The following is a 27,456-nucleotide window of genomic DNA, read 5'->3' on the forward strand; positions in this document are numbered from 1 at the left end:
GCACTCTAGCCTTGCTCTTGTTTTTGAGAGCAAGACTATCTTAAAAACAAAAAAAAATTCTCTTTTAGTCTACTTATATCATGAGTTACATTTCAAGTGTTGAAACAACCTTATGTTTCTATGAAAAACTCCCTTCTTATAATGTTTTATTCTTTTTTACATATTGTTAGATGCAATTTGCTAATATTAAAAATATATGTTTGCATCATGTTCATGAGGGATATTGATCTATAGTTTTCCTTTGCTGTTTTGTCAGGTTTGATATCGGGATAATACTGGTCTCATAAAATAAGTTGAAAACATTTCCTGCTCTTGTACTTTCTAGAAGAGTTTCCATTCAGTTGGGATATTGATTCTTCAAATGCTTTGGAGAACTTACCCTTGATGACAGCTGAGCCTGCAATTTTCTTTGGGGACAGTTTTTTAGAATTACAAATTCAGTGCTTTTCACAGACAGAAGACTTATCTATTTCTTCCCGAGAGAGGCTTAGTTACTTGTTTTTTTTCAAGCCTTCCAGGAATTTGTCCATTTCATAAATTCATTTATTTATTGACATAAAGTTTTTCATAAATTTCTGTTATTATCCTTTTGTTTTTTGTATGATCTGTAATGGTATTGGCAATTCATGTATTCTCTCTCTCCTCTGACCAGTCTGGCTAAGGTTTTACTGATTTTATCAATCTTTACAAAAAAAACAGTCTTTGCTTTTATTCATTTTCTCTGTTAACAATTTTCTCTATTGTTATTTGGTTTTCTATTTCATACATTTCTGTACTCTCCTTTTTAATAACTTTGAGATTAATTGGCTTTCCTTTTTCTAATTTTTAAAGGTAGAAATTTGATCATGGATTTGAGAGCTTTCTCTTTTCTAATATTGGCATTTAATGGTACAGTAAGAACTGTAAAGCTCCATCCCACAATTTAAATATTTTATGTATTTATTTTAAAATATTCAAGTAATTCTAAGAGTTCTGTCAGATGCATGGTGTAACTACGCACTACCGAAAAGACACAGAACAGTTCTGCTCCCCTCTCAATCCCCTCTCTCTGCTTCTTTGTATTTAATCCTTTGCCAAACCTGCAACTCCTGGTGCTCACCGATCTATTCCCTATTTCAATCATTTTATCATTTCTGGAATTTCATATAAATGGAATCACACAGTATACAGCCCTTTGAGCCTGGTGTGTGTGTGTGTGTGTGTTTGTGTGTGTGTGTGTGTGTCTGTGTGTGTGTGTGTCTGTGTGTCAGGGTCTCGCAGGCTGGAGTGCCGTAGTGTGATCTCAGCTCACTGGGACCTTTGCCTTCTGGGTTCAAGCAATTCTTGAGCCTCAGCCTCTCGAGTAGCTGTGAACTACTGTTTTCCAAAGTGCCCTGTACCATTTTGCATTTCCACCAGCAATGTAGGAGAGTTTCAGTTGCTTCACCCCCTCCACTGGCACTCGGAATTCTCAGTTTTGTTTGTTAAACTTTAGCCATTCTGTTAGGTATGTGGTAGTATCTCCTTATGGCTCTGATTAACATTTCTCTAATGACTAATGATATTATTACGTATCTTTTCACGATTATTTGTTAACCATGTAACTTTTTGGTGAAATGTGTGGTTCAAGTCTTTTGGTTATTAAAAAATTTTTGGTAAGATATACATAACATAAAATTTAATATCTTAACTTTCTTTTTTTGGACACAGTATCCCTCTATCACCCAGCGTGGAGTGCAGTGGCATGATCTTGGCTTACTGCAGACTCTGCCTTCTGGGTTCAAACAATTCTTGTGCCTCAGGCTCCCGAGTAGCTGGGATTACAGGTGAACACTATCATGCCCAGCTAATTTTTGTATTTTTAGTAGAGACAGGATTTCTCCATGTTGGCCAGGCTGGTCTCGAACTCTCGAACTCCTGACCTCAAGTGATCCAACTGCCTTGGCCTCCCAAAGTGCTGGGATTACAGGCATGTACCACTTTGCCGGGCCTTAACCATTTTTTATGTGTACAGTTCAGTAGTGTTAAGTACATTCCCATTGTTGTGAGCCAATATCCAGAATGCTTTCATCTTGTACCAATGGAATTCTATTTCCAAACTTCCCATTTCTTCCTTCCCACAGACCCTGGCAACCACCATTCCGCTTTCTGTCTCTATGAATTTGACTACTCTAGGTACTTCATATAAGTAAAACTATACATTTTTTTTTCCTTTTGTGTCTCAATTGTTTTACTTAGCACGTCTTCAAGTTTCATCCATGTTGTAGCATCCATAAGAATTTCCTTCCTTTTTCAGGCTGAATAATATTCCATTGCAGGTGTAGTCCACATTTTTGTTTATCCATTTGTGTTAATCCATTCTCTTACTGCTATAAAGAACTGCCAAGCGTGGGTAATTTATAAAGAAAAGAGGTTTAATTGACCCACAGTTGCACAGGGCTAGAGAGATCTCAGGAAACTTACAATCATGGTGGAAGGTGAAGTGGTAACAATGACTTTCTTCACATGGCGTCAGGGAAGCAGGGAAAATGCCAGATGCATATAAAACCATCAGATCTTGTGAAAACTCGTGGTCACAAGAACAGCATGGGGAAACCACCCCACGAACCAGTCACCACCTACCAACTCCCGCCTTGACACATGGAAATCATAATTCGAGATGAGGTTTGGTTGGGGATACAGAGCCAAGACATTATTACCTTTCATTCGTTGAGGGACACTTGGCTTACTTCCACCTTTTGGCTGTTGTGATTAATGCTGCTATGAACATGGGTTTACAAATAACTGTTTAAGACAAACTTTCACTTCTTCTGGGTACATACTCAGAAGTGGAATTGCTGGATCATCTGGTAAATCTATTTTTCATTTTTTGAGGAATGCCCTACTATTTTCCATCGTATCTGCTACGCACCATTTTTCATTCCCAACAGCAGCATAAGGGGTCTCTCATTTCTCCACGTTCTCACCAACACTTGCTATTTTCTGTTTTTCATTTGTTTGTTTTGACAGTAGCCATCTTAATGTGTGTGAGGTGGTATCTCATTGTGGTTTTCATTTACATGTCCCTAATGACGAGTGACGGTCAGCATCTTTTCATGTGCTTACTAGCCCTTTGTATATTTTCCCTGGACAAGTGTCTACTCAAGTCCTTTGCCTACTTTTGTTTGTTTCTGGTTGCTGAGTGTGAAAGAAAATGAAGTAATTAAGGCTTTAAGACTGACTTTCTAAAGCGGAGTTGAAAGATGATGAGAGGATCGCACTTAACCCCTGCTAAAGCTCAAACCACAGAATGTTCCAACAGACTTGGAGAACAACTGACGTCAGGATATGATGGCCTCTTGCTCAGCACTGAGCCAAACATGTGAAAAGGGCCTCTTTCTTCTCTAGGGCCCTGGAGCTCCCTCTTTCCTCTGAGTGTCTGTGTCCTCTCTGCTATCATGCCCTGCAAATTCTCATTATTTGGCCTTTCTGAACTTCAGTCTTTTTTTTCTTCAACTCAGTGAGAAAACCAAGCTCTGAGCTTTCCCTTTTGGAGCCGCAGCCCACACCTTGTCTGTTTCCCTCTCTCAGGGATAACTGTCCTAGGCTGCCTCTTGTTCACGGTCTGAGATCCCTGTTTCCTCTGTTTGGGGGCCCTTCTAGTTGTTTCGAGAAGGAGTTTAAGTTTCATCCTTATTTTCCCTCTTGGCCAGAAGCAGACATTTTCTAAGAATTCCGTACTCTTTAAAAACATTTCTCATTGATATTCATCATGTTTTCAATAATTTCCTATTAATAGCCATGTTCAAATAAAGAAATTTGTCTAACTTCATGTCCACTTGAATTTCTGTACAACAGATCTCTAGAACTGGAACTGCTTAGCCAAAGGGTACATGCTTTCTAAATTTTGTATGTGTCAAAAACTGCGAGGGTCTGAGATTTTCACGGAATTGTAAGCTAACGAACGAGTTAGCTTGCCACATAGTTCCGCACTTGGATGCTGACAGAAGTCAGGAGACTCTTGGATTAAATATAAAAGAACTTATTATAGTAAAAGCAATAGCCAGTGTCACCATATTTACACGGGTTCTTGAATTCCTAATTCCCACAGGGTTACATAGAGGGCCAGATGACTCCTGTGTTTGCAATGGGCAAGGGCCCAGTACTTTTTGCTTTCTTTTGAGACAAAGTATTGTTCTGTTACCCAGGCTGGAGTAGAGTGGCACAATCATAGTTCGCTGCAGCCTCGAACTCTGGGCTCAAGAGATCCTCCTGAGTAGCTGGGACTACCACACCTGGCTAGTTAAATAAATATATATATTTTTGTTTGGTAGCTGAAAGATTAAAGTTATATATATATATGTATATACACACACACACATACATGTATATTTTAGAGATGGGGGTGTTGCACTATCTTCCACAGGCTGGTCTCAAACTCCTGGCTTCAAGCAATCCTCCTGCCTCAGCCCACTGAGTAGCTAGGACCGCAGACAGCACCAGCATGCCTGGATAATTTTTAATTTTTTTGGTAGCAACAGGGGTCTCACTTTGTTGGCCAGGCTGGTCTTGAACTCCTGGCCTCAAGTTATTATTTGCTACTCAGCTTCCCAAAGTGGTGGGGTCTCAGGCATGAGCCCCAGCGCCCAGCCTACTATTTTAGCAAAGAGAAAACTTTGTAGGGAGCAGCAAACAAGCCAGCCTCCTGACTCCACAGCCTCCCATAGTGAGCAGTCACAGGATACTCACTCCTGGGTTACTTGACCTATTACATTAGCTGCCTGTGTAGCTAACTGTAGAAACTGTTCGATCAGGAGATGGAAGCTTTGGAGCCTTGTGTACTCAGCCAGAGCACACAGGGGTGCTCAGGCTGGCGGCTCTCTCAAGAATAAACTGTCCAACATTCCCTCCAAAAAGTCCTTCGCGATTAAGCCTGCCTTCTACTGTGTATGAGTTTCATGTCGGAAACGCTCCATCATAGATATGGAATATGATCAATCCTTGGGACTTAGCCAATCTGACGAGTAAGGGATGACTTAGCTTCCCTGTGTCACTTTCCATGTCTCTTGAGGTTGAATACTTTACAAATATTTATTGATAATTTGTGAAGCTGTTCTTTAAAAACCTAACCCCTCCCCGGGGATTTCTCTTTCTACGTTCCTGACTCAGGGGAAACCAATGAAGGAAGAGCTCCATTAATCATCGCTGTTGGCTGCGGTTCCCGCCTGAGTACTGTCCCCTCCGCCATTTCCCCTTCGGCTTGTGCTGGGTGGACGCGCCCCGCCGTCAGGCAGCGTGCGATGCCCCTTCCTCTCGGTCTGTTCCGGGCTCCTGGAAGGCCAGGAGTCCGGGCACGAGGCCATTTCCTTTTTCTGCTACCCAAGCCGAGTGCGGAGCACCCGGCGCCGGAGTCAGGGGTGTCCTTCCGTGGCGCCGATGAACGCATCTGTCCCCTCTCGCTGCTGTCGCAGAGTCCCCGCGCCCAGTTCGCAGCCGACGGCCGGCGTCTTGCAGAGACGAACCAGCGAAGGGGACGTTCTCGGACCGTTTCTCTCGGGTGCTCTGGCGCTCCGGCCCCGTGCCAGCCTACGGACGCGGACTTCACGTGCCTGCCGGCTCGCCAGCGCGCGGTCTTCCCGCTTTCCCCCGACGGGCCCCCGCGCTGGGCCTGCCCCTGTCCCCGAGGGGCGCCGCGCGGCGTCTCGGGGTGTCTCGGGCCCGCGGCGCGCACCCCCGGGGCCCAGCGGCCCTCCCCGCCGTCCCCGCCCGCGCGCGCAGCCAATGGGCGCGGGACCCGCCCTCCCCGGAGCCCCGAGCGCGGAGCTCTGCCTGCGCCTGGTCCCGGCCCCCGCGGCGCCGCGTCCCCGGCCCAGTCATGGCGTCCTCCGCGGCCGGCTGCGTGGTGATCGTCGGCAGGTAAAGGGCTCCGAGCCGCGCTGCTGCCCCCGGAGCCCGGGGAGACGCCGGGGACGCGGTGCCCGCGCTTGGGGCGCTCGGGGTGGGCGCCGGGTCGCTGTCTCCGCGCCGGCCTCTGGCCCTCCGAGGCCCCGCGCCCTGCGGCCCCCACGGTGCTGGCGGGCTCGGGGCGGGCTCGGCAGGTGGAGGCCCCCTGCGGAGCTGGGTCCGTTCCCCGGTGCCCGGCATGGCAGGGCGTTCCGAGGCTGACCGCGCAGGCCGCGGGGCCCGCGCTTCCCTGACTGTTGAATGTCGCCGCGCCCGCCCGCCGGTTCGCACGGACGTCGGGCACCGTGTGGAACCGAACGAATTCTGGCTGCGATTCTGTGACGACTGTGTTCTCACTCCCATTTTACGAATGAGAATACTGAGGCTAAGCGGTTTACCCAAGGTCACAGGCGCTGAGTGACAGAGACCGGACTAGCCCAGCAGGGAGGGTGCCTGCGCGGTCCTTGTGGCGACGATGTCGCCGGAGGCCGCCGCAGGTGTTAGGCGAACGTACAGGGAGTCCTAATTCCTGGGCGAGGCGATGTTTCCAGAGCAGGGGGCGATGGAGCTCGGAGAGTTTACTAAGTGTGTCCATTTAACAGCCTAAATTCCGCCCAAATTGATTTCTGGTGTGTGCTCTCCCCAGGCCCCCCACCCCCATGTTTACAATCCTTGCTATTTTTATATTTTAAAAAGGGGCATTTACGTGTACCTTTCTTTGGATAGCTGTTAGCAGCAATCAATGAACATGTTAATACTTGCTACTGAGAGTTAAAAGCACCTTTTTGGTGACTGCTGTTGAGGGGCCGGCTTTCCCTCCCCTCCTTCCCGCATCAGTGTAGGACGCGGTGTGGCGACCACTTCCAATGTCAGGGTGTTTCCTTCCCGTTGAAGGAAGGCATCGGATGGCTTGTTGTGAGCTTTCTTTTCTCCAGAGCAGCGGAGCTAACGGTGCGTTTGTTCTTTCTGGCCCATGGGTGCCCGTGGTTGAATAGTGAAGGCATATTAAAAAGTGCACTTGATACCAATTGTGGTAGTTACCTCTGTCTTGCATTTTAGTAATAGTTATCAGAATGTATGCATACATACAGTTTTTTTACACACATGGGCGTACACACACACACACACACACGCACACATTTTAATAGGACAGGGTCTGGCTCCGTACAGGCAGGAGTGCACTGGCATCATCATGGTGGACCTCAACCTCCTGGGCTCAAGCTATCCTCCCACCTCAGCCTCCCAAGTAGCTGGGACTAGGGGCACGTGCCACCACGCCTGGCTGATTTTTAAAAATTTTAGGTAGACATGGGGGGGGGGTCTCACCATCTTCCCCTGGCTGGTCTCGAACTCCTGAGTTCAAGTGCCTAGGCCTCCCAAAGTGTTGAGATTACAGGTGTGAGCCACCTTTCCTGGCCTTGTATCGCTCCATCATGCCTTGGGGCAGTGTTATGCCTGCACCCAATAAATGTGAAGTTAAATTTTGGTTGATTGTAGAGCTATCTCACTGTGGGTGGCTCAGTCTACTGAGAAGGAGCTGCAGTTGGTATCTTCTCTGATTCCTTGAGGGATGGTGATAAGGAATTAGAGAAAGGTTGACTAACTTTAAGAACCACGTAATCCCCTGGGGCCTCTGCTTGTTTCTTTGTTTTCTGCTGTGAAAGTCCTGTGTGTCCCCCACCCTCAGCACCTTAGCACACACCCTCTGGGACAGCGCTGGTTTCTTCCCTTCCTCCTTACCACCTTTCTTTCTTTTCCCTCTATTTCTTTCCTGGCCCCATAGGTGATTCCAAGGAATACCCACTTAACAAACAGGAGGCCTGGGAGGGCAGATCAGCGGAGGTCAGGGGTTTGAGGCCAGCCTGGACAACATGGCAAAACCTCATCTCTACTAAATACACAAAAATTAGCTGGGCATGGTGGCACATGCCTGTAATCTCAGCTACTCGGGAGACTGAGGCAGAATTGCTTGAACTCAGGAGGCAGAGGTTGCAGTGAGCCGAGATGGCGCCACTGCACTGTGGCCTGGGGCAGAGTGAGACTCCGTCTCAAAAAAAAAGAAAGAACAAAAAGGTAAGAGTAGAAATGGGTATCATGAAGATAAATTTGCACTGGAGTAGTGTTCTCAGGCTTTCATTTTGTGAGCCTTACCTCCATAAAACACGGTATTTCTAAATTGCTAAAATATGAGTTCTGTATTTGTAAACAAAAGTCAGATTGTAGGCCTTGAGCTTGTTTAGAATAGGAACACAAAATATTCCCGGTGCAGGACATGCCCTTTGTCCTGTCCTGCTTTTCGGGGACACACTCCTTCACTCTCAAGCTCAGGGACTGGCTCCTCCAGAAAAAGTTCTGCCTCTGGGACTTTCCCCTAAGGGTAGAAACTACATTGTCACCATTTATATATCCACCATGCCTGGCCCCAGTAGACAAATATTTGAACATCTGTAACAGAGACTGCTTATTTTTTTAACTGATGTGCTGTGTGAAGGGCTTGATAGGACATTTTTTATATCAAGAAAAACATCCGATAAACTAGAAAGGCAAGAAAGAAAGGCATCCTATAAACTAGAGCCTCCTTCATTTCTTTTTATTCCAAAATTTCGTTTGGGGTGATTGTACATTTTATTTCTTTTGAGACAGGGTCTCCCTCTGTCACCCAGGCTGAAGTGCAGTGGCACCATCTCGGCTCACTGCAACCTCTGCCTTCTGGGTTCAAGCAATTCTCCTGCCTCAGCCTCCCAAGTAGCTTGGGACTACAGGCACGTGCCACCACACCTGGCTAATTTTCGTATTTTTAGTAGAGACAGGGTTTCTCCGAGTAGGCCAGTCTTGAACTCCTGGCCTCAAGTGATCCACTCACCCTGGCCTCCTAAAGTGCCGAGATTACAGGCCTGAGCCACTATATCCAGCCTGTGCATTTTTTATAAGAAAGTTTCTGAGGTATGAATTTTCTTTGAAGAGCTAGGTATTTTCCGGCTAATTTTTGCACACGTACATAGCAAGCCCTAGGATGCCTCCCTTGCCTTTTGAGTCAGCTTAGACACTGAATGTCCCCTTCGTAGGAGTTACATAACAGCTCTTCCTGGCAAAATTTCCATAGTAGACTTAGATCATGAGCGTAGGAACAGTTTTGCTTCAGTTTTTACCCAGTAAATGAGTAACTGTAGCCGGAAAGATACTTTCAACTGTATCTAAAGTGAATTTATTCCAAATTAAGTGACCTTAATGATAAAATTAGAATGGAAGCCATTGTATCACTTTTCTCCCCTGCTGCTTTGCTGCTGTATAATAGAATAAATGTTCATCTGCGTTTGCCTTTTGTACATCTATTAATATTCATGAATTCAGAAGCTTTAAGACATAACCACAATAGTAAGAGTGGGAAGGGCTGGCTCCCATTTTATGGTCTCCAGGTATAGAGCAGTTCAAAGGAAGGCCAAGAAGATATCACATGCTCTCGGGACAGGAAGTTCATTATTCTTGGGCCTGATGTAAAGTAGTGTTGGGAAACAATACTGAGGGAAACATGAAGCAGAAACCTGAAGGAAACCGCGGCAGGGAACTTCCCAGCTCTGGGGCCGGGTGTTCTGGTCCCCGTGCCGCCTGCAGCTTCATTTGCTCTGTAGATTTCCTCTCCTTGGACTTGCTCACTTCTCCTCCCTTGTGACTTTATCTTGCACATCACTGCCAACCCGAAGGTTACGCTCTTTCAGTATAGTGCCTGTTACGGACTTTCAGTTTCTGTATTTTAGGACCAGTTTTCGGGAGAGGAAACCCAATGGCCTCAGCTCTGTGCATCCCAGCCTGCAGATGTCATAGGGTGCTCCTAAGCCAGCTGATTGGCTTCTTCGCGTCAGGTGTCCGATCCATGTCCGATCAGCAGTGACTGAGTGTGGGGGCAGGGAGGGGTGGGGAAGGGACACCGGCTGCTCCCCTGGAGTCAGCCTCTGCGGTTGGGCCTCTGCAATGAGGCGGGCAATCCCAAGATGGAAAGGGAAGTGAGGCCCCGTCCAACCACCTGATACCCATGGCAGAATCCCTGCTAACGGTTATCCTTCCTCAGGTCAGATACTGCGGTTCCAAGGATTTGCTGCTGCCTGTTTGATTATGGCGGCTGCCTTTCCTTGAGGGACAGCAGCATTAGGGTAAGACCCAAGACATGGAAGCAGGTGCGCTGGCCCCAGACTGAAGCGCCACGCTCCCTCTACCATGATCGCTTCCCCTCTGGAGGGTTCAGACGCTGCAGTGAGCAAACACACAGTTGTTCCCTGCAAACAGAAAAGCATCCTCTCCTGACCCCATTTTTCCCTCCGGTAATTGGCACACTGCTCCTCCAAACTTAATAAAATTATCCACATTGTCTCCGGTTTCTTTCTTCCTATGCATATTCTCTCTCTTAACTTTGTACTATGGAAACGGACATTTCAAACTGTGTTAAAGTTGAGAGAACAGTACAACGAACCCTACTGGCGCCTTCCCCCACCCCTCAACTTCAACAATTATTAACACATGGCTAATCTCGTTTCAGTTACTCTCCCTTCTCTGGACTGTTCTGAAACAAATGCCAGGCATTGAGACATTTCATCTGTAACTACGTCAGCATGTAGAGTATCTAAAAGATATGGACTGTTTTAAAATATATATAACCATAATAGCATATCATGTGTAAAACATTAACACAGTTCCTTAATATCTTCATGCAATATCTTTAAATATCTCTTCCGTAGTCAAGAGTTCCCTGATTCATTTTTTAAATACTTGGTTTGCTTTATTTAGGGTCTAAATAAGGCCCACATGTTATATTGAATCAATGAGATTTCTTAACTCTTTCAATCTATAGATTCTCCATCCCTCTCTGGTTTCGTAAAAATTTTCTTGCTGTTTATCTATTGAAGAATGTGAGTCATTTGCCCTGTAAAATTTTCCCTATTCTAGATTTTGCTGAACTCCCCTCCCCTCCCCTCCCTTCCTTTCCCTTCCCCTCCCCTCCCCTCCCCCTCCCTTTTCCTCCCTTCCTCTCCGCCTCCCCTCCCTTCCCCTCCCCTCCCCTCCCCTCCCCTCCCCTCCCTTCCTTTCCCTTCCCCTCCCTTCCCTTCCCCTCCTTTCCTTTCCCTTCCCCTCCCCTCCGCCTCTCTTCCCTTCCCTACCTCTCCCCCTCCCCTCCCCTCCCCCTCCCTTTTCCTCCCTTCCTCTCCGCCTCCCCTCCCCTCCCTTCCCCTCTCCTCCCCTCCCCTCCCCTCCCCTCCCCTCCCGTCCCCTCCCCTCCCCTCTCCTCCTCTCCCCTCCCCTCCCCTCCCGTCCCCTCCCCTCCCCTCTCCTCCCCTTCCCTTCCCTTCCCATTATATACAGGGTCTTGCTCTATTGCCCAGGCTGTCTTGAACTCCTGGGTGCAAGCCATCCATCGACCTCAGCCTCCTAAAGTGCTGCGATCATAGGCACGAGCCACTGCACCCAGCCCCTGTAGTGTCGTTTATCATGTTCCACCACCCCTTCATTTCCCGAGACTTGTAGTTAGGGCTAAAGGCTCACTTTCTCTTAAACCTACCCCAGGCAGTCTTTCACCAAGCCGACAAATCTGCTCTTGTCATAGTCCCCACCCCCATTCATCTTGCAAAGCCCAGTGGTCAGTCCTCCGTTCAAATCTTTCTTCATCAGCAGCGTTTGATGCAGATGGCAGCTCCCTTCACTTTCCTGACCATACCCGCACCCCCCCACCCTCACTGGCACTTTCTTTTGTCCCCATATTCTTCCCCATTAAAGCTGGGGTGTCCCAAGGCTCAATCCTGGACTTCTTTATTGACATTCACTTTCTTAGAGATCTCACCAAGTCACACGCTTTTTTTTTTTTTTTTTTTTGAGACAGAGTCTGAGTGTCACCAGGCTGGACTGCAGTGGCGTGATCTCAGCTCACTGCAACCTCCGTCTCCTGGGTTCAAGTGATTCTCCTGCCTAAGCCTCCTGAGAAGCTGGGACTACAGGTGCCAGCCATCATTCCCGGCTAATTTTTGTATTTTTAGTACAGATGGGGTTTCACTATATTGGCCAGGCTGGTCTCGAACTCCTGACCTTGTGATCCACTCGCCTCGGCCTCCCAAACTGCTGGGATTATAGGGGTGAGCCACTGCGCCCAGCTCATCACACACTTTTTAAATACCATGTCTATACAGTAAATCCCAAATTAATATCCCAGACCAGCCCTTGGATCTGAACCTGGATACTTAACAGCCAATGATTTGCTAGACCCACCCGTTAGTATTTCTCACTGAAAACATCCTGTTTTGAACTGATCTTCCCTCCTTTCATCTGCTCCCTCGCTAGTCTTTCTCAGCAGAGTTAATGACATCTCCATCCTTCCTTGTCCGAAAGAAACTTGGCCCCGTCTTCCATTTTTCTTTTTCTCACACCCACATGTAACTCATCAGCCATTCTTCTTGGCTGTACTGTGACATATTACATGTTCATTTCACAGCTGACCACTTTCCAGCACCCCCTTTGCCTCCGTCCTGGTCCCGCCTCCCATCACGTCGGGCACCAGCCTCCTGACACCCAACTAGTCTCCTAACTTCCATCTTTGTCCTTCTGCAGTATATTCTTAGTAAGGCAACTAAAATGGCCCTTGAAAAACAGAAGTCAGATGATATCTTTTGTCTAAAACCTTCTATTAGCCACCCGTCTCACTCAGTAAAACCCAGAATCCCTCCGTTGCTTCTGAGGTGCCATGAAATGGGCTCACCTCTCTCTCCTTCCCTTTGACCTCTCCGCCCACTGCCCCTCCAGCAGAGCACCAGCCTTGTTGATCTGGGCCAGCTGGGCAAACCGACTCTGCAAGGAACCCTTGTTGCAGAGACACACGCTCATGGCTTGGCCCCTTACCTCCTTTGCTAAAATGTCACCTTCCCAGTGAGACAGTCCCTGGTGGCGCTTTTTAACATTTCTCTGCCTCCCAGTCCCTAGTGCCCTGCTTTCTTTCTCCCTAGTGCTTTGGCTTATTTAGTTTGTTGTCTGCCTACCTACTGTGAGCTCCTTGGGGTCAGGAACTGGGCAGTGCCTACACATGCGAGGTGCACTTCATGTATTTCCTCAGCGAGTCATTGCTGCCTTTAGACTAACTCCAAGGCAAGACCAGCTGACCATGATCTCATATTGGTCACTTGATAATGATGGCTTTTTCACATTTATTGAGCCTCTACAACATGCCAGGAATATGAAGGTGAGCGCTAGTTCCTGGTGCATAGAGTTTACCCTGTTAAACAAATTCATACTGCTCACTAGCTTTGCTTTTTATTTTGAACTTCACTATGCAAAATTTACTGGTTTTTTTTGTTTGTTTGTTTTTGAGATGGAGTTTCACTCTTGTTGCCCAGGCTGGAGTGCAATGGCACTATCTTGGCTCACTGCAACCTCTGCCTCCCAGGTTCAAGCAGTTTTTCTGCCTTAGCCTCCTGAGTAGCTGGGCTTACAGGCACACACCACCATGCCTGGCTAATTTTTGTATTTTTTTTTTTTTTTTTTTAAGTAGAGACAGGTTTCACCATGTTGGCCAGGCTGGTCTCAAACTTCTGACCTCAGGTGATCTGCCCACCTCAGCCTCCCAAAGTGCTGGAGTCTTCCTCTGTCACCAGGCTGGAGTGCACTGGTGTGATCTTGGCTCACTGCAACCTCCACCTTCCTGGTTCAAGCAATTCTCCTGGCTCGGCCTCCTGAGTAGCTGGGATCACAGGTGCTTGCCACTACGCCCAGCTAATTTTTTGTATTTTTAGTAGAGACAGGATTTCACTACGTTGGCCAGGCTGGTCCCAAAGTCCTGACCTCGTGATCTGCCTGCCTCAGCCTCCCAAAGTGCTGGGATTACAGATGGGAGCCACCGGTGCCTGGACACAAAAATTTCAGAATCCCAAAGCAATGTACAATCTGAAATGCTGGGCCCACGCGTTGTGAATAAGACCCACTTGGCTTGTGCTGCATTTGTCACGTGTTGCTGTCTCTCTGTCCAGTGCCAGGCTTGCACGCACATACAAGGTGGGTGCCAGAGGTAGAATTTTTTCTAGGGTTTTGTCCCAGGGTAAAGACTGTCTTGAGGAAATTGACTTTAGGTGGAGAAAGATTACTTTCTCTTTTAGACAGGGTCTTGCTCTGCCTGAGGCTGGATTGGAGTGTCGCCATTGTGACTCCCTGCATACTGCATCCTTGAACTCCTGGGCTCAAGTGATCCTCCTGCCTCAGCCTCCTGAGTAGCTGAGACCACAGGCACGTGCCACAACACCCAGCTAATTTTATTTTATTTTTTATAGAGACGTGGTTTCCCTATGCTGTCCAGGCTCTTCTTTAACTTCTGGGTTCCCCTTATCCTCCTGCCTCAGCCTCCCAAAGTGTTGGGATTACGGGCGTGAGCCAAGCCTATTCAAGATTACCTTTTGATATCCAGTCTCCAGGACAACAAAGTCAAGTGCAGAGGCTGTAAGAGGGGCCAGGGAAACTGAGATTGGAATGTTAGGAATATGTATTTTCTCTAGGCCAGTTTCCTTCTGGTTGGGTAGATAAGCCTTGTCCCAAATCAGAGTCATTCTTTTGCAGGATAAGTTAGCGTTCAATTTTTTTTTTTAAGTTTAAACTACATTTAGCCACAGTAAAATACACATAACATACAATTTGTCTTTTTTTTTTTTTTCTGAGATGAAGTTTTGCCCTTTCTTCAAAGAAGAAAGAGGCTGGAGTGAAGTGGTGGGATCTCAGCTCTGCCCCCCAGTTCAAGCAATTCTCCTGCCTCAGCCTCCCGAGTAGGTGGCACTCGCCGCCACGCCTGGCTAATTTTTGTATTTTTAGTAGAGATGGGGTTTCACCATGTTGGCCAGGCTGGTCTCGAACTCCTGACCTCAGGTGATCCAGCTGCTTCAGCCTTCCAAAGTGCTGGGATTGCAAGTGTGAGCCACTGCACCTGGCCCAATTTGCCATTTTAACAGTTCTTAAGTGTGTAGCTGTTCAGTAGTGTTAAGTATGTCTCTATCGTCATGCAGCCAATCTCCAGAACTTTTTTATCTTGCAGAACGGAAACTCCATGCCCACTGAACAACAGCTGCCCATTTATTTCCCCCAGCCCCAGCCCTGGCAGCCACCCTTCTATCTTTATGTCTCTATGCATACCTCATGTAAGTGGAATTGTAGGGTGTTCATCATTTTGCGACTGGCTTATTTCATTGAGCAAAATGTCCTCAAGTTTCTTCTGTGTTGTGGCATGTATCTTTCCTTTTTTTCCCCTTTTATTTTTGTGTCTTTCCTTTTTAAGGCTGATTTAGTGTTCATTCTTAAAAACCGAAGTCTCTGAATATAGATAGCTGTTCTTTGCATTCACACCTTAAGGCAGCCCCCTACGTTATGCCGAATGTGATCTGTGTTTCCCTTTCATGCTTCTAATCAACTAAATTTAAGTATTATTATTATCAATTATTATTTACTGGCTCCATCCACTCTTATGAAAATTTAAGTATTATTGCTTTACATTTTTATGGCAGGAGTTGGTTGTCAAAGTATGTTCACCGATTTATTTTATTTTGTTTTATTATTTTGTTGAGACGGGGTTTTGCTCTCGTTGCCCAGGCTGGAGTGCAATAGCGTGATCTCGGCTCACTGCAACCTCTGCCTCCTGGGTTCAAGCGATTCTCCAGCCTCAGCCTCCCGAGTAGCTGGTATTATAGGGGTGCGTCACTACGCCTGGCTAATTTTGTATTTTTAGTGGAGACAGGATTTCTCCATGTTGGTCAGGCTGGTCTCAAACTCCCAACCTCAGGTGATCCACCCGCCTCAGCCTCCCAAAGTGCTGGGATTATAGGCGTGAGCCACTGCATCCAGGCACATTTATTTTTAATAATAGCAATACTGAGAGGTAATTCACCCATTTAAACTGTACAATTCAGTGATTTTAGTATATTCACAAGGTTGTGCATCCATCACCGCAATCAATTTGGCTCATCATCCCAAACCTTGGACCCACTAGCTATCACTTTTCATTCCTTCCTCCCGCAGCCCTGGGCAACCACAAATCTACTTCCTGTCTCTATGGATATGTGTATTCCGACGTTTCATAAATGGAATCATACAGTACTTGAAGCTTTGTGACTGGCTTCTTCCACTTAGCAAATGTCAACATTCATCCATGTACCACGTATCAGCATTTCTTTCCTTTTTGTAGCTGAATAGCTCTATGAAGACGCCACATTTTTTCTTTTCCATTTAGCTGTTATCAATAACGCTGCTATAATCATTGGTGTACAAGGTTTTATCATGGAAATGTTTTAATTTCTGTTGGGTACATATCTAGGAGTGGAACTGCTTTTACATGCTTTCATTTTAAAAAAGACTTTTTTTTTAGACAAATTTTACATTTACAGAAAAATTGTGAAGATAGTATAGAGAGTTTTCATATGTCACCTTACCAAGTTTCCCCTATTATTAACATCTTACCTTAGTAGGATGCATTTTTAACAATTAATGAACCAATACATTATTATTTATTAACATTGTTTATTAATAATTAATATTAAGAATGTTGGGTATCAATGACCAACACATTATTTAACATTCATATTTTATTCAGATTTCCTTAGCTTTTACCTAATCTCTTATTTATGTCCCAGCATCCCATCCAGGATATCAAATTGCAATAGTCATTTCTCTTTTGACTCATCCAGACTGTGACAGTTACTCAGACTTTCCTTGTTTCTGATGACCTGAATAGTTTTGAGGAGCACAGGTCATGTAGTGTGTGGAATGTCCCTCTGTTAGGACTTGTCTGATGTTCTTTTTTATTTTCGATTTTCTGTCTGATACACTTTTCACGATGAGACTGGCGCAATGGGTTTCGGGAAGGGAGACCACAGGGGTAAAGCATGGTTTTCCCTTTGTCTTACACCAAGGGTCCGTAATCTCAATGTGAGTTACCACTGTGGATGTTGAGCTTGAACACCTGGCTGAGGTAGTGTTTGCCAGTTTTCTCCACTGCATGGTGACTCTAACTTTCCCCTCTTTCAATACTGTGCTTTGTGGAAGGAGGTCACTTTGCACAGCCCACACGGAAGTGCGGGTGATGCTCTAACTCCCTAAGGGGGAGTACCCACACAAAGCATTTGGTATTTTTTCTGTAAGGAAGATTTGGCTTCTTCTTCATTGAGTTGTGCTATACTTCATGCTACAATCCAGAATTGCTGTATTAATTCTGTGGTTCAAGCTCCAGCTTTGGCCTTGGGAGCTCCCACAGTGAGCCCTTGTCCCTGTGACATGCCCTATCAATGGATTGTTTGCTTAACACTTTTTTTTTCTTTTTGGTGCTACAAACTGACCCAGGCTCATCTAGAATATTTTCTGGGTTTGTCTTCAAATGAGCCATTTCTCCAAGGAGTCCTGCTTCCTATGATTGGAGAATGCTGTAGAAACCAAGATTTAGACTCTAGATGTGTTCTGTACATTTGTTTTTCCCTCTGATCATCCCCACGTGAACTCTTTCTGACTTTTTTTTGTCTTTTCATTTTGCAGTAAGTCTGAAACAGCCACTGGAGTGTAGTGGTTAAGAGGAAGGACTCAGGGGTCAGATTGCTTGGCTTCATCTCACAGATCCATCACTTGTCCCCTTACGGACTTAATTCCTCCATGCCTCAGTTTATCACTTATAGCCCATGTAGGCTTAATTCCTCCATGCCTCAGTTTCCCTACATATAAAATGGAAATACTAACAGCACCTATCTTGGAGGGTTGTTGTAAAGCTTAACAGATGTAAGACCCATGGTATTTTTTTTTTTTTTTGAGACGGAGTTTCACTCTTGTTACCCAGGCTGGAGTGCAATGGCGCGATCTCAGCTCACCGCAACCTCCGCCTCCTGGGTTCAGGCAATTCTCTGGCCTCAGCCTCCTGAGTAGCTGGGATTACAGGCACACGCCACCATGCCCAGCTAATTTTTTGTACTTTTAGTAGAGACGGGATTTCACCATGTTGACCAGGATGGTCTCGATCTCTTGACCTCGTGATCCATCCGCCTCGGCCTCCCAAAGTGCTGGGATTACAGGCGTGAGCCACCGTGCCCGCCCCGACCCATGGTATGTTTAATGGTGCCTGGCACCTAATCCATGCTCAGATGTGGGTGGCAGTGGCAGTAATTATTGGGGAGGACAGGGCAGATGCCCTTTTTTGTTCTTTCAAGTCAATTAAGTGACTTGCCTAAGACATGGTCAAGTGGAAGTTTACCCAAGGGTTCTTGTGTCTCCATGGTACCCTGCTACCTCCTGACTGTAATATTTTGTTTCAGCGTATGAGTCTGTGATAAATACCTGAGAAGCTGTGGGGCTCCCTGTGGAATATGAATGCCAGCACCAGAGTTGAGGGCTCAGGAGCTCTTGGGTGGAAATAGTTAACATTTAAAATAAATTGGCTGGGCACGGTGGCTCACGCCTGTAATCCCAGCACTTTGGGAGGCCGAGGTGGGCGGATCACAAAATCAGGAGTTCAAGATCAGCCTGACCAATATGGTGAAACCCCGTCTCTCCAAAAAGTACAAAAATTAGCCAGGCACGGTGGTGCATGCTTGTAATCCCAGCTACTCGGGAGGCTGAGGCAGGAGAATCGCTTGAACCTGGGAGGCACAGAGGTTGCAGTGAGCCAAGATCGCACCGCTGCACTCCAGCCTAGGTGACAGAGCGAGACTCCATCTCAAAAAAAAAAAAAAAAAAAAAAAAAAAAAGACACACTTAAAATAAATAATATTATCAAAACGTGTACTTTAAAAAAATTGGCACGTAATAGTCCTACATACTTATGGGGTACCTGTGATATTTTGTTACATGCATAGAACGTGTAATGATCAAGTCAGAGTATTTAGCACACCCATCACCTTTAACATTTATCATTTCTTTGTGTTGGGAACGTTTCAAATCTTCTAGCTGTTTTGAAATATACGATACATTGCTGTTAACTCTAGTTACCCCACAGTGCTATCAAAGTCTAGAACTTACTTTTTCTATTAACTGTGTGTTTGTACCGATTCACCAACGCTTCTTCCTCCTCTCCCACTCCCATCCAGCCCTGGTTAACCATCATTCTATTCTCCCCCTCCGTGAGATAAACTTTTTTAGGTTTCACATGAGTGAAAACATGTGATATTAATCTTTCTGTGCCTGGCTAAAATGTGTACTGTTAAGATATTTATTATTTTAAGAATAGGATACTATGCAATTAAAAAAAAACAAAAACTCATTCTGGGTTAGGAATGAAAAGCCTTTCAATACTAAATTAACTTGAATGCTTTCTTTTATCTCCCTTTAGTGGACTCATTGGGCGAAGCTGGGCCATGCTGTTTGCCAGTGGAGGCTTCGAAGTGAAACTCTGTGACATCGAGCAACAGCAGATAAGGAACGCCCTGGAAAACATCAGGTGGGCCAGCCGGCGCGCTCTAGGAAGAACGGAAATGGGTCTGTCTCTCTCAGTTGGGCTCGTTTGTCATATCCTCAAGGCTGTACGTATCTGTGATGTCGCTTTTTCATCTGATGGCTACTTCAGTGCCTCTGAGTTGGTAAAGGCCAGGTCAACAGTGGCTGGAATGTGAATTCACACTGGGGAAGGGCTCCCATGGGCAGGAAAGGACCCTTCTGGGGAGGGAACCTCCATCAAGCGTGAGTGACTTTGCAGGCTTCTCCGGCTGTGTGCCCAGGGCTGAAGGGCTGCGGTTTCCTGCTTGTATCTGGGCATAAGGAACTCGCTTCCAGCTTGTAACAGCCAGAGCTGCACTACAGTTCAGGAAGCGAGGTCTCGCAGCTTATTTTGACCTGTCGATCTAGTAATGGTAGGGCCCAAATGAAAACCTCCTGAATTTTAGTGAGAGATTTAGCACTCATGTAAGAGGACAGACCTGTCCTGTTTATGTGGGTGTCGTTAGCTGCGACAGCGGTGCTAGTTAAAGGTGTGAGAGTGGATGGACTTACCAAATGCTGAGTGCTAAGAATGTGGAGGGCTGTTTTCAGGATGATAGTCACAGGAACCAAAGAAATGCTGAGACTGAGGGATGTCGAGGACAGAAGAAAGAAGCTGTTGCGGCATGCCCAGAGGCAAAGGCACTGGCGTGGAGCACCCCCGCTGCACAGCGCGGCCCCCTGCGGCGCCGTCACATAATACGATTCCGACCCTCTCAGACATGCTTTCTGTTTAGCTGGTTATTATCCTTACTTGGAAGATGTCTGTGAATATATAACTGGAATTTGAATTTTGGTACAACAAAAATATGCTTCCTTTATTGTCTACATTTTGAAAAGACTAATACATACAGTATGATGTTGAACTATAGGCATTAAGAAATTATATACCCTAATCCAGTGTTGGTTTTACAGATTAAGAATCTGAACATGGAGAACTTAAGTTACTTCTTCCATATTGTTACAAATGGCCAAGGCCAGGGTAAAATGTCAATCTAAAAAACAACTTGGCCAGGCGTGGTAGCTCACACGTATAATCCCAGCACTTTGGGAGGCTGAGGTGGGAGGATCACTTGAGTCCAGGAGTTCAAGACCAGTGTGGGCAACAAGATTCTATGGGCATTCTGGAATATATTCTGCATACATTCTTTAGATCTTTCTTCCAGTTCATCTACAGAAAAAAAAGAAACAATTAGCTAGGGTGTTGGCACTCCTCTGCAGTCCTAGCTACTCAGGAGGCTGAGGCAGAAGGATCGCTTGAGCCCAGCAGTTCCAGGCTGCGGTGAGCTGTGATTGCAGCAGCGCACTCCAGCCTGGGCAGCAGAGTGACACTTTGCCTCAACATAAATAAAATAATAAAATACAAAACCAACCAGACAAAAACCAAAAGTAAAACAATCACCACGAAATCATTCACATAGACTGCATGGTTTTGGAAGGAAGGCAACCTGGCATTTCAGTAACAACTGCCTGCCAGCCACGTTCTGTTCCCTAATGTAGACCCAGTCTTTCCTGCCACGGAGCTTATGGCCTAGTAATCTTACCGTATTAAATTCTCATAATAAACCCTAGGAGGTGATGTTATTGACGTTATTTTATGAGAAAACTTAGGTCTATGAATGATCAGTAACTTCCTCAAAGACACAGTAAGACATAAGATTCCAGCCGTGGTCTGTCTGACTTCAGAGATATGTTGAGTATCTTCAGCATCCATCTATACTATTTGCTTTATAGAAATCCTGCAAATATTATATAAAAAAATTTTTTAGGACTACTTCTCTCCCCATATTGCTTTTAATATAATATTTGATATACATAAAATAGATTGTTTATGGAAGTTTAGGAAAAATAATAATAAAACAAATAACATGACCCTACCACTCAACCTAGATTTTGAACATTATCAATACCTTGTATGCACCTTTTGGGTCTCATCTCCCTTCCTTCCCCCCAGAGGCAATAAATATCTCATATTTTATATTTGGTGTTTTCTTGCCCTAAAAAATCCTTTAATCATACATATGTATCCCTAACAACTTGCTGCTTAGTTTTGCTTATTCTTGTGCTCTATGTAAAAGACTATTTCTGTAATACATCCAGGTTATTACTTATAGCTGTAGTATCCCTATTTTCACTGCTATGTCATATTCTGTTGTGTGAATTTGCTATGTTATTTATCTCTTGTCCTTATGATGAATGTTGTAACTTTTTCCAGTTTGGGGCCACTGTAAACACTACTGTCATTAATATTCTTGCATATATCTTCCTGTAAATGCAGAAGTTTCCACAGGGTACACACCTAAGAGTGAAACTTAATGGATTTCTTTTCTTTTCTTTTTTTTTTTTTGAGACGGAGTTTCGCTCTTGTTACCCAGTCTGGAGTGCAATGGCGCGATCTCGGCTCACCGCAACCTCTGCCTCCTGGGCTCAGGCAATTCTCCTGCCTCAGCCTCCTGAGGAGCTGGGATTACAGGCATGCACCACCATGCCCAGCTAGTTTTTTGTATTTTTGGTAGAGACGGGGTTTCACCATGTTGACCAGGATGGTCTCGATCTCTCGACCTCATGATCCACCCGCCTCGGCCTCCCAAAGTGCTGGGATTACAGGCTTGAGTCACCGCGCCCGGCCAATGGATTTCTTTTCACTGCAGAGATTCTGATTGCATGGACATTGGACCACCTCATTTTGCCTTCTTGTCTTTTAACATCTCTATCTTATTTTCTGTCTCCTTGTGTTTTTGGAATATATTCTGGATATGTTCTTTAGATCTTTCTTCCAGTTCATCAATTCTTTTTTTAGCTGTGTCTAATCTGCTATTTAAATCATCTACTGAGTTATGTCAATAATTTAATTTTTTATTTTAAAAATTCAATTTACCATTTTCCCTGACGTATCTGTTCATTTTCGTGGTCTCTTTTTCCCGACGTATCTGTTCATTTTCGTAGTCTCTTTTTCCCGACGTATCTGTTCATTTTCGTAGTCTTTTTCCCCGACGTATCTGTTCATTTTCGTAGTCTCTTTTTCCCGACGTATCTGTTCATTTTTGTAGTCTCTTTTTCCCGACGTATCTATTCATTTTCGTAGTCTCTTTTTCCCCGACGTATCTGTTCATTTTCGTAGTCTCTTTTTCCCCGACGTATCTATTCATTTTCGTAGTCTCTTTTTCCCGACGTATCTGTTCATTTTCGTAGTCTCTTTTTCCCCAACGTATCTGTTTATTTTCGTAGTCTCTCGTTATTTCCTTATTCATTGTGGTTCCGTTTTTCAAATCCTTGTGTGCTCATATCTTTATGTATTTAATACACAATTGTTTTGTATTATATATCTGATAATTCCAGTACCTGAGGTTGTCTGAGATCAGATTCATCAGAATCAGATCCTGAGATAAAGGTTCCTGGGCGAGTGATTTACTGAGGAAGTGCTGCCAGGAGAAACCCATAAGGGAATAGGTGAGAGAGGATTAAAAGGAGGAAGAAAGCAACTAAGGGCACGATTTCAGGAGAAGCGTCATGCTCAACAAGATTCTATGGGCATTCTGGGACATAGAGTGCACTGCAAAGTTTGTTATCCCTTAGAACAAGGGCTGAGCATTCACATTTCTGCATTAGTCATTGACTACGAGCCTTCCTGGGTGACTATAGCCTCCCAGGCATTTCCAGTTCTCATCTGGGTCAAGGGTAGGACTCTGAGGAGGGCTGCAGCTGTGAGCCTTTGGAGCCCAGGTGGGCTCCAGACACGGGACTGGCAAACTCAAAAGCTGGGGGCTGGTGAAGGGGGTTTAGACCTGGGTGGACCACTAGCGGCCTTCACTATAGCACTTCACCACTAAATTGGGGAGTTTTAAATAAAAAAGCTTTTTTGACTCACTTTTTCATTTGTTCATTCATTCAAAAATACTGGTTGAGCACCTACTATGTGCTGGGCGCATTTTATCACTCGAGTTTAAGCAGTAGGCACAACAGACTAAGATCTCTGATCTTGAGGAAGTCACATTCTACGTGAGAGAGGGAAGCGTTGACACATACATAATATAAAACAAATTACTGAAATATATAGTCTGTTAGAGCAGGGGTTGACAAAACATGGTCAGCTGGCCCCATCTGGCCCGTGGCCTGTTTTGTATAGGCTTTTCAATTCCTAGGTTTTGGCTTTAAAAACAAAACTAGCTTCTATTTCTAAAGAGCAGTTTTGTTTTGATTTGTTTGTTTGTTTGTTTTTCGTAGATTTTACTTAAAGTCTTGTCAGATAAATCAGATTTACATCACAATTCTACAGTGAAGGGGTAGGGAAATTTAAAACTGAGAATTAGATGTCCATGCCATTGAAATGACCTTCTGCCATGTTTTGAAGTTGTCATTTCTATAATATTTTCAAACCTCCCACCAGGTTTCTCAGGTGTCCTCTCCCTTCCCCCAACATCCCTAATAGTGTGAGTATCCTAAAGTTTTTGTTTTTTTTTTTTTTGTTTTTTTTGTTTTTTTTTTTTGAGACGGAGTTTTGCTCTTGTTACCCAGGCTGGAGTGCAATGGCGCGATCTCGGCTCACCGCAACCTCCGCCTCCTGGGCTCAGGCAATTCTCCTGCCTCAGCCTCCTAAGTAGCTGGGATTACAGGCATGCACCACCACGCCCAGCTAGTTTTTTGTATTTTTAGTAGAGACGGGGTTTCACCATGTTGACCAGGATGGTCTCGATCTTTCGACCTCGTGATCCACCCGCCTCGGCCTCCCAAAGTGCTGGGATTACAGGCTTGAGCCACCGCGCCCGGCCTTTTTTTTTTTTTTGAAGTGACTTTTTTTTATTGCATTTTAGGTTTGGGGGTACACGTGAAGAACATGCCAGATTGTCGCATAGGTACACACGTGGCAGTGTGATTTGCTGCCTTCCTCCCCATCACCTATATCTGGCATTTCTCCCCATGCCATCCCCTCCAACTCCCCACTTCCCTCTGTCCCTCCCCTATTTCCCCCAAGAGACCCCAGTGTGTGATGCTCCCCTCCCTGTGTCCATGTGTTCTCATTGTTCAACACCCACCTATGAGTGAGAACATGCGGTGTTTGATTTTCTGCTCCTGTGTCAGTTTGCTGAGAATGATGGCTTCCAGGTTCATCCATGTCCCTACAAAGGACACGAACTCATCGTTTTTGATGGCTGTATAATATTCCATGGTGTATATGTGCCACATTTTCCCTGTCCAGTCTATCATTGATGGGCATTTGGGTTGGTTCCAGGTCTTTGTTATTGTAAACAGTGCTGCAATGAACATTCGTGTGCATGTGTCCTTATAGTAGAACGATTTATAGTCCTTTAGATATATACCCAGTAATGGGATGGCTGGGTCAAGTGGAATTTCTATTTCTAGGTCCTTGAGGAATCGCCACACTGTCTTCCACAATGGTTGAACTAATTTACATTCCCACCAACAGTGTAAAAGTGTTCCTATTTCTCCACATCCTCTCCAGCATCTGTTGTTTCCAGATTTTTTAATGATCACCATTCTAACTGGTGTGAGATGGTATCTCAATGTGGTTTTGATTTGCATTTCTCTAATGACCAGTGATGATGAGCATTTTTCATATGTTTGTTGGCCTCCTGTATGTCTTCTTTTGTAAAGTGTCTGTTCATATCCTTTGCCCACTTTTGAATAGGCTTGTTTTTTTTTTTTTCTTGTAGATCTGTTTTAGTTCTTTGTAAATTCTGGGTATCAACCCTTTGTCAGATGGGTAGACTGCAAAAATTTTTTCCCATTCTGTTGGTCGCCAATTCACTCTAATGACTGTTTCTTTTGCTGTGCAGAGCTGTGGAGTTTGATTAGGTCCCATTTGTCTATTTTGGCTTTTGTTGCCAATGCTTTTGGTGTTTTGCTTATGAAGTCCTTGCCTACGCCTATGTCCTGAATGGTTTTGCCTAGATTTTCTTCTAGGGTTTTTATGGTGTTAGGTCTTATGTTTAAGTCTCTAAAGAGCAGTTTTAAGTTCACAGCAAAATTAAGAGGAAAGTACAGAGATTTCCTACACAGCCCTTGCCGTCATATATACACAGTCCCTACCTACCCCCAACATCCTCCACCACAGTGGTACATTTGTTACAGTAAATGAACCTACACTGACACATCCTTATCACCCAAAGTCCATGGTTGACATTAAGATTCACTAGGTGTAGGCTGGGCACAGTGGCTGACGCCTGTAATCCTAGCACTTTGGGAGGCTGAGGCGGGCGGATCATGAGGTCAGGAGTTTGAGACCAGCCTAACCAACATGGTGAAACCCCATCTCTACTAAAAATACAAAAATTCGCTGGGTGTGGTGGCATGCACCTGTAATCCAAGCTACTCAGGAGGCTGAGGCAGGAGAATTGCTTGAACCCTGGAGGTGGAAGTTGCAGTGAGCCGAGATCTGGTCACCACACTACAGCCTGGGTGATAGAGTGAGACTCTCCCCTGCAAAAAAAAAAAAAAAAAAGAAAAAAAAATCACTGGATGTAGGCTGGGCATGGTGGCTCACACCTGTAATCCCAGCACTTCGGGAGGCCGAGGCAGGCAGATTGCCTGAGCTCAGAAGGTGGAGACCACCCTGGGCAACGTAGTGAAACTCTATCTCTACTAAAATAAAAAAAATTAGCCAGGCGTGGTGGCGGGTGCCTGTAATCCCAGCTACTCAGGAGGCTGAGGAATGAGAATCACTTGGGCCTGAGAGGCAGAGATTGCAGTGAGCCAAGACTGCACCATTGCACTCCATCTTGGGTGACAGAGTGAGACTCTGTCTCAAAAAAGAAAAAGAAAAGGGTTCACTCAGTGTTTATGCTCTACGGATTTGGAGAACTGTATACTGGCATGTATCTACCCTTGCAGTATTACGTAGAATAATTCCACTGCTCTAAAATCCCTGTGTTCTTCCTTTCCATCCCTCCCTTCTCCCAGCCCCTGGCAGCCACTGATCCTTTTACCATCTTCATAGTTTTACCTTTTCCAGAACGTTATATCATTGAAATCATACAGTATGTAAGCTTTACAGATTGGCTTCTTTTACTTAGTCAGACACATTTACGTTTCCTCCACATCTTTCCATGGCTTAAGCTTGAACGCTATTGCATTGCCTGGATGAATCACAATTCATGTATCCATTCATCCACTGGAGAGCGTCTTGGGTGCTTCCAGGTTCTGGCAGTTACGAATAAAGTTGCTATACATTCAATACCCAGGTTTGTGTGTGGACATAATTTTCCAGCTCCTCTGGGTGGATACCAAAGAGCACAGTGGCTAGATTGTATGGTAAGAGGATGTTTAGCTTCCGTAAGAAATTGCTAAAGTGTCTTCCAAAGTGGTTGTCCTATTTTGCATTCCCACCAACAATGAATGAGAGTTCCCATTGCTCCACATCCTCACCCGCGTGTGGTGGTGCCAATATTCTGGATTTCAGTCATTCTAGTAGACATATAATGGTATCCCCTTGTTTAACTTGCATCTCTCTGATGACATATGATGTGGGCACCTTTTCATATGCATATCTGCCATCTACATATCTTCTTTGAGTACTTTTTAATTTAAAATTTTTTTTTTTGGTTAAAAGAGAAGCCTTGAAACTTTTTCTTTCTGCATTTGCTGCATTTCTTTTTGCGACTCTCTATGCATAAAAACTAGTTTTATGAAGGATCTTGCATTTTGAAAAGAGAAGCCCTTTAGGGTTTCTGGTCCATTACCGTGCTGGAAGTAGAAGTCTTCAGATTCTTTAAATAAATTTTAAGCCTCAGTAAAAATATCTCAAAGTTGCATAGTTCTTTTATTGTCATACAGAAGAAAAAAAAAATACTCCTTGATGAAGCACTAATTCTAAAAAAGAAACTGTGAAGCAAAAGGATGTTCTCAGATTGAATAAAAACAGTTTTTTTGAGACAAAGTTTTGCTCTGGTTGCCTAGGCTAGAGTGCAATGGCATGATCTTGGCTCACTGCAACCTCTGCCTGCTGGGTTCAAGCAATTCTCCTGCCTCAGTCTCCCAAGTAGCTGAGATTACAAGCACAAGCCACCACACCTGGTTAATTTTTGTATTTTTAGTAGAGAAGGGGTTTCACCATGTTGGTCACGCTGGTCTAAACTCCTGACACTC

General features: G+C 45.1%; 1 protein-coding gene across 1 annotated transcript in view; it reads left to right on the forward strand.

Annotated features, from left to right (window-relative positions):
• The first annotated feature begins 5,770 nt into the window (after positions 1–5,770).
• The window catches only part of CRYL1 (crystallin lambda 1), a 120,686-nt gene continuing 99,000 nt past the window's right edge, over positions 5,771–27,456 (forward strand). Inside the window, exons 1-2 of the mRNA XM_039473303.2 lie at positions 5,771–5,874; positions 19,211–19,318. Coding sequence (XP_039329237.1) covers positions 5,834–5,874; positions 19,211–19,318 — 149 coding nt within the window. The 5' untranslated portion in view covers positions 5,771–5,833. The remainder of the gene's footprint in view (positions 5,875–19,210; positions 19,319–27,456) is intronic.

Source organism: Saimiri boliviensis, chromosome 16 (assembly GCF_048565385.1).
Source record: "Saimiri boliviensis isolate mSaiBol1 chromosome 16, mSaiBol1.pri, whole genome shotgun sequence".
Lineage (NCBI taxonomy): Eukaryota > Metazoa > Chordata > Mammalia > Primates > Cebidae > Saimiri > Saimiri boliviensis.